General features: G+C 41.4%; 1 protein-coding gene across 2 annotated transcripts; it reads left to right on the top strand.

Annotated features, from left to right (window-relative positions):
- The first annotated feature begins 357 nt into the window (after window positions 1-357).
- Window positions 358-7326, top strand: LOC103721626 (putative polygalacturonase). 2 transcript variants are annotated; one of them, XM_008811897.5, is made up of 6 exons: window positions 358-513; window positions 651-1022; window positions 3168-3288; window positions 3766-3940; window positions 4071-4141; window positions 6155-7326. In XM_008811897.5, exons 1-6 carry the CDS (start codon window positions 475-477, stop codon window positions 6856-6858), a joined length of 1482 nt encoding a protein of 493 aa, XP_008810119.3. In that variant the 5' UTR covers window positions 358-474; the 3' UTR covers window positions 6859-7326. The 2 variants fall into 2 exon arrangements, with proteins under 2 accessions (XP_008810119.3, XP_088579753.1); XM_088723627.2 differs by lacking the exons at window positions 358-513; window positions 651-1022 and adding an exon at window positions 2233-2864.
- The last annotated feature ends 691 nt before the right edge of the window (window positions 7327-8017 follow it).

The following is an 8017-nucleotide window of genomic DNA, read 5'->3' on the forward strand; positions in this document are numbered from 1 at the left end:
TTATGCTATATTATAATAATATTATTTTATATTACAATAATATTATACTATATCGTATATTTATGTATTAATATATGTTATGTTTTATTATGCAATGTCCTTTATGGTAATTTTGTTATACAAAAGTACTTTCTCAGTTTGTTTACCAAACATATGTTAAAGTGTCACAGCACTTTACAAATGTAGTTACCAAACAGCAAACAGCTTTTTATAACAGCTCTACTTCAAACAGCTCTACTTCCAACAGCTCTACTTCCAACAGCTCTACTGCCCACAGCTCCCCCAAACAGGGCCTTAGACCGACAAGTAATTTGAGGATAACAACCTTTTATAAAGTAAGGTGTCACTCTTTTACGACGCTCTCCGAACCAAATTTCCTCTGTATAATAAACTGCACCCAAAACCTCCGCTCCTTCCTCGCTTTCCCCTATCTCTCTGGGGACGGTTGCAGCCGTCTTCCTCTCCCAACTAATAATGGCGTTGCTCGGAAGTGATACCTCAAGAAAACTCTACGTAACGCCCTCCTCTCCTCCTTTCTGCACTATAACTTTTAAAAAGAAAAAAAATTTCTTCTTATTGATCTGGAAACATAATAAAACAACGATATATTTTCCTTCCTTTGTCTAATTCTTTTTCTAATTGTCACACAGGTACTAAAGTTGGTGATCTTATGGATGGTGGTGGCGGTGGCGGGACTTAAGAGTACGGCGGAGTGCACGAGGCTAAGGCGCCCCGGCCACCACCGCCGGAGGCCCGGCGGAGGCTGGCCCGCGGGGGAGGCGGCGGGTGCCCCCGGCTGCCGGGCCTACACGGCGAGCCTGACGGATTTCGGGGCGGTGGGTGACGGGGCCACCTCCAACACCCGCGCCTTCGCGGCGGCCGTCGCCAATCTCAGCCTCTACGCCGCCGACGGCGGGGCGATGCTCGTCGTTCCCCCCGGCAAGTGGCTCACCGGTCCTTTCAATCTCACCAGCCACTTCACCCTCTTCCTCCACCGCGACGCCGAAATCCTGGCCTCCCAGGTCTGGTCACTTTCCTAGTCTCTTTCACTTGCGAATGGTAGTTTTATTTTTAGGGGCCGAGAAGACGATTACAGTTAGTTTCTAGTATAATTTAAGAATACACTGTATCATCGTCCGTCCATCTGAACGAAAACGTATTGGATGGACGGTGAAGATCATAGATAAGAAGGATCGAAGAAATTGTCCCTCGGCCATTAACTCTAGTTGTTGAAAATTCGTATAATAAATATGCGGTTTATTTCAATTAGCCTTTTTCTAAAATTCCTTTAGACGTGTCGAAACTGTCACATATCATGGTTTTGGGAATTTTATAACGCTTTGGTGGTTGGAGATATATTGATCAAATCGTGCAGAGAGAGAGAGCACTGGAATGTGAGGTAATGGTGGTCCACTCGAGGGACCATGTACGGTGTTAGGCACGCTGTTCCTGCCTGTTTTCCACCAAGAAGTGGAAGCTAGCGTTTTGGTCAGCATCCGTTTGGGCGGTTTCTTGAAGGCCGAAGTCTAAACTACGTTCATTGGCCAATGGCCATCGTGAGCCCAAAATACCAGACTGGAAGGATTTGACTCGACTGTTTGCAGACGTGTCAGATTCTGGATAACACGTGTGTGACAAAACAAGCTGCTCCCTGCCACCGGAAGCGTGCGAACTGCGAATCACAAGTCACACACAAGTGATTTCGTTGGGACAAAAACTTTATATGTTCACGATGTATGTAGTGGTCAGGAATTTAATATTATAAATTAATAGATTTATTTATGGGTTACAAGATCAATCATCTATATAAAACTGCTTTGTAGCTGGGATAAAAAATAGAAAGATCTTTTCACCCCCTGTCGTAAAAAAATTTTTATTCAAAAATAAAATATTAAAGGCACGCTCTCCTAACAACTGTAACCGACAAAGCACACGCACAAAGTCACGTGGACTGTCTGGCTTTCCTCTCCTCTTGTCGATCATTTCTCTGCGCATAAAATATTTATGCGGATGTCTGATACCAGCGTATGGCGTCATGTTTGCGAACGATGATGTCATAGGGGATCGATTTGGGGTTGCTCTAAGAGCTGCTGTTTACACGCTCGCATAAAACTCTTTATGCGCTTGGGGAATACAATTTTCTGCACCGACGTCTGTCATTTCATGTTAATTTGGAAAGGTCTTTATCGGGTGTGAATTGGATTAGATTAGATTTTCTTAACAAGCTTCCATTCGAGACTTTCGGTTGGTTCGATCGTGAACCCGCTCTTTGGCGCGTCCTATTCTCCTCCCCAGTTCTCCACCGCTGAGTTTGTCTCTTCCGCTGCCATGCCTGCGCCAGTGACTTCTCGACGACACCTGGCTCAGCGTTGCCTCCACCGCCGCGAAGGCCATGGTCTTCGGCAAGCGGATCCTTTGCGACCGCGTCTTCGCCAGCTCCGATTCTATCCGGGAATCTTGCTTCGCCGAACATGCCGCCGCCCTTTTCTCGATATATATGATGTCATCCTTTCTGGCTGTTTGGTCTCAGCCTCTCAGGCTATTTGCTCACTCCCGGCATCCACCCCTTACCCGCTAAACGATTTACTAGCTCGTCCTCCTCGCCAACTATGACAGCGTCTGCCCTCGCCGACATCCACACCGATTTCTCCCTCCAGATCCCGACTTCCCTCCCTGAATTCTCGGATTCCATTTCCTTGCCCCCGCTTCCCCCTCCTGCGCCTGGACGACAGCAGCAGCGGCGGCGGGAGGACTTGGGAGGAGAAGAGGAGAGGCGCGGAAGTCCTCTCTCTAGAAAACTAAAGGGGACTCTGTCAAACTCCCTCTCTTCTCTATTAATTACTTATGCTTTAAGATTTGAAAAGGTGATGAAGGGGCATATATTGAAGGCTTTGCTTTATGATCTATTTATACAATGCTTGCTATAGAATTTTTGTTCGTTCCTATACAATATAATTAGAGTCATCGTAGAGTCTATTCAAGGCATATGAAATATAAGGTGACGTTATAATGCACAAGGGTGGAAAAAAAAAACAAGATTTTATATTTACTGCCAATTCAAAATTAAAACTCCTGACGTTAATTAAAAATTAGAGACAGTGCTTGTCATGGCTATATCTGAACAATAGACAAACGCTTATGGCATATGGCGTGATGTGGTGCTGCAGGACATCGATGAATGGCCAATTATTGATCCCTTGCCCTCTTATGGGAGAGGAAGGGACTTGCCTGGTGGAAGATACAGCAACTTCATCATGGGTTCTAACCTCACTGATGTGGTCATCACAGGTATTGCAATTATTCTTTTCAAGGCCTCTGCAAGATATGAATTCCCATTTTGCTGCTTATTTTTGCAATGCGTCGTATTCTTGCCCTTCTTTTGTGCGGAAATATGGTGAATTCGAATCTAGCTGGCCACCTAACTTAGCACAGATTGTTGGTCAATAAAGTTTGGTGGCTAGATCTAGTCTCAGTTGTCTACTTCATGGTGTGTGTTGGTTTGGACCAAGGTTTGCTGTACAGGTTTGAATCGGACGATGTTGGAAATGCCGTACCATACCGGTTTCGTACTGGTATTCGGTATGTATGGCATACAGACATTCGGTATGCTAAAAAAAATTTTGTACCGTACCGTATCGATATCGTGCTAGTGTGGTACTGGTACGGGGTCTGATATCGAGACGGCAAATCTTGATTTGGAAAAAGATTGATGTTTACAACTAATGTAAATCCATGTTTCTATTTGTGTTGGGTGATATGTTTCAGGGGATAATGGAACAATCAATGGGCAGGGGAAAATCTGGTGGGATAAGTTCCACGATGATAAGCTGGAGTACACTCGTGGTTACCTGCTTGAAATAATGTACTCAGACCACATCCTTATTTCCAACCTTACATTCAAACACTCTCCCGCATGGAACCTTCATCCGGTTTACAGCAGGTTTGATCATCTCCCTAAAGGAAAACTAAACAAACTACTTGCCATCATAAGTCACACCTTACAATGTACAAAAGATTTAACATGATTGTGTTCAGAGTTAAATGCTGACAGAAGCAATTGAACTGTGCAGCAATGTTCTTGTGTCAAATGTCACAATTCTTGCCCCGGTTGATTCTCCAAATACTGACGGAATTAATCCAGGTACTTCTGCTACTTCTAGAAAATTTATTTTTATAAATTTTGTTTATTGAACAATCAAAATGCTAACAGGAAACTTAGATGAGTTATGCACATGCTAGTGTGTATATAATGTTCTGCTCTATCCTCTCTTGTAAACATATTTGGATATGCTTCTCATGTGTTTTTAAAGGAGGAAGAAGAAGAAAAGTAAAGAAAGAAAAGAACAGAAAAGAAAAGAAATAGACATCAAATATGTAATATACAAGTGAAAAACGGTCAAATAAAGTTTCATGCTCTGAACCCAACACTCAAGTCCGGGTGCATGACATGGCCGCACACTCCCTAGAGTAAAGCCTTAGAGACTATGCTAGGCCTAAAATATGAGCATAGTTCACACAATACCAACAATTAAACTAATCCACTTACATAGTTCTTTAATAGTTCAATTACAAATTTTTCGATTTCTATCGGTTTCAACAAAATAAAATAAATAACTAACTAACTAATGACTGGCTGCACGAACTCCACATCCCTTCTATTTGAGTCAATGTCTTCTATGACTCTGGAAAAAAAAAAAAAGAGTCTAAGCTTTTCCAGCCCAGTAAGAATCCCAAACTGCTACACCATAAATAATAAAAAAATAATTAATAGCAATACCAAATAAAATAAATATCGTATCAATACTCGAAAAGCTCATACAAATAACTTGCACAAAAGATCGCATTATCATCTTATAAATAATCATATACACACACACACATATACATACATACATACATACATACATACATATATATATATATATATATATATATATATATATAATCAATTGTTCAACAACTGTCAGGTCATCCGTTTCTCATCAACATGATTTCCATATTTCTTATTAATTAATTTTTGGCTTTGGACTAACCAAGATCATGACTCAGTCCAAGACTGACAAAATACCAAACGTAAGCCCGTTGTGGCTATCCTCATGCATTAGCCCATGGCCGTTATCAAGATTCTACGCGTAAGCCCGTGGGGGCTATCCTCATGCGTTAGTCCATGAGCGCTATCAAGATTCCACGCATAATCCTGTGGTGCCTATTCTCATGCATTAGCCCATGGGCGCTATAAAGATTCCATGCGTAAGCCCGTGAAGGCTATCCCTGTGCGCCAGCCTATAGTCGCTATATAACGCTTAAGCTCGTAGAGGCTATCATAGGCATAAGCTCGTAGAGGCTATATAGTGAATGGATTGGGATCCTTAGCCCAACGAGAATGTCAGGGTTTAAACGGAGGAGTATGTGATGACCCATGTAAGCATGTATTTAGTTTCACATTAGTTATTCGCTGGGTAGATCTTCGTTACTTGTATAGGATCAAAGAACCCTAATAATATCTTCCGCTTAGCCTTTTTGGGTGAGATCTTGGGTTGTTACATAAAAATAATTACACTACTGAGAAACTAAGAATTCTATGTTTGCACCTTGTTCAACAATTTTCGGTTGCATCCTTCTTGCCATCTTCTCCACCCAGCCTCATCGAACTCATCTTTTTTTCTTTTGTTTTGATGGAAAATGGAGGAAGCAAGAAACTTCCCCCTCTTTATTAATTAGATCAGAAATTATTTACAAGAAGGAAGAGAAGAGAAAGAGATATGGGTACAGAGCAAGAAAGCAAAGAAGAGAAGAATGCTCGATGTGACCTCATCGAACTCATCTCAAGAAATAATATCTCTCTGTGTAAGAATTAGGACAGTTGAAAACAAGTGTCCTAAGTTTTATAATCATAATCATCATGGGTTATGCCTATCTTGCCATCCATTCTTGCTGTACATATTGTTAGTACCTTCTGGTGTTAATCATAGCCAGCTACTCACAACCGCTGTAAAGAATCACTCTTAAAACTGTAATTTATATGGCATCTCTTATAACACATGAAGCCCAGTGTCTTCATTTCCTCTCTAGTTTTTAGTGGGGAAGTACACAATTAAGATACAATAATTTTCCAAAGTTTGAACAAGAGTTTTGGTGCTTCCTGTCCTTACAGACTCCTGCTCCAATGTCTTCATTGAGGACTGCTTCATAGTCTCCGGGGATGATTGCATCGCCATCAAAAGCGGTTGGGATGAGTATGGAATTGCCTTCAACATGCCGACCCAACATGTAATTATCAGAAGGCTCAGCTGCATTTCCCCCTCCAGTGCCACCATTGCCCTTGGAAGCGAGATGTCTGGGGGAGTCCAAGACATCAGGGCTGAAGATATCACGGCCATCAACACAGAATCTGGGGTCAGAATCAAGACAGCCATCGGTAGGGGAGGATACATCAAGGATATTTTTGTGAGAAGAATGACCTTGAACGCCATGAAGTATGTCTTCTGGATGACAGGAAATTATGGGCAGCACCCTGATGACAATTACGACCCCAATGCAATCCCACTAGTCCAGAATATCAATTACAGTGATGTGGTTGCCGAGAACGTCACCATAGCTGGAAAGTTGGAGGGAATTCCTAAGGCACCCTTCACTGGGATATGCTTGTCTAACGTGACTGTGGATGTTGTGAAGTCGAAGAAGCTGAAGTGGAACTGCACTGATGTTGAGGGGGTCTCAAGCGCTGTGGTGCCTACTCCTTGTGACTCGCTCCGAGATCAAGGAGCTGATGCAGCGCCATGCCCATTCCCAACAGATTGTTTACCCACAGATACTGCTGCATTCCAGAAATGTCGGTACAGAAGAGTTAAACTGTGACAGTGTTGGTGTGGGCTTTGCTTTATTTCGCTTGAAGTCACTCCTCATGACCAACGTCTGCAAGGAGCTGAGCTCTTATATACTTCTATCTCTTGATAATTGGAGGTTCAATGAGGAAAACTAGTGTTTTGATAAGTAATTTGTTTCTCCTAGGTATTGGAGTTTTTTCTTTTTTTAAAGTAAATGATCACATCTGAGTGCATGTATGTGAAGCTTGACCTAAATCTATGACCAGCAAGTAGTAGTTACTAGCTACAGGGACTACTTCAAGTGATTCCAAAGCCATTAGGATTGCTATACTAGCTTAGCCAGGTCAGCCTAAACCTATTAGTTCATGGTGTAAATTAAATTTTATCATTTGATAGTTGTTATATATTTCTGGAATTTGTAACCACTTGAAATTAAGGCCAACTTGTTGAAAATAATTGTTTGTTTCTGAACTACTGAAGATAAGGAATTCGAGTCTTAGTTGTTTGAAGTGTTGTCACAAGTGGCTTTCTTGTGAAGTTGTCCTATCAGGTGAGACATTTTATTCTCTTATTTTGGAGTTAGAGGCTTTTTTATATGCATGGCACAAATCATGAGATTAGAGATGAGACAGTTGTGTCTATACAGCATCCAAAGGCAAACCAAGATAAAACAGGCATGTAATGGTTGCAATTTAGGAAACAGTTGGCCCTCATACTGCAACAACTGAGTGATTGCTTAATTATATGTAGTTTGAATGTTTGTCTGAAACCAAGGAGTAAGGAAAGATAATTTGATAAGCTTTCAAATGACATTCTGAATCGCTCAGACTGGACATCAAGCAAGGAAATTATTGGCTTTTTCTCTGAGAAGTTGTCAAACTGTCAGAAATCATTATTTAATCACTAATTTGGGTGTTGATTGTGAAGTTGGTTCTTAGAATCTTCTTTTGTAAATCTGGAGTCAAATATTTAGGAGTCTAGATACACCTAACTTTGGGATTTTAGGTTCAATTTGAATTTGTTGAAAAATTCATCTACAGCTAGGAGGTGCATAGAACCTATGGGGAATCCTTCTTGAGAATTAAGAATTTTATTGCTGTAATTTTTCTTATCATTGCTGCGTAGAAATCTCTTCTTTTTATGTTGCTATTTTCCTAATATGCTGCTCAATCTTTGACCTCATCTCGTTG

Source organism: Phoenix dactylifera, chromosome 6 (assembly GCF_051530095.1).
Source record: "Phoenix dactylifera cultivar Ajwa chromosome 6, Ajwa_hap1_PhDact_Kaust_v1.1, whole genome shotgun sequence".
In the NCBI taxonomy this organism is placed as follows: Eukaryota; Viridiplantae; Streptophyta; class Magnoliopsida; order Arecales; family Arecaceae; genus Phoenix; species Phoenix dactylifera.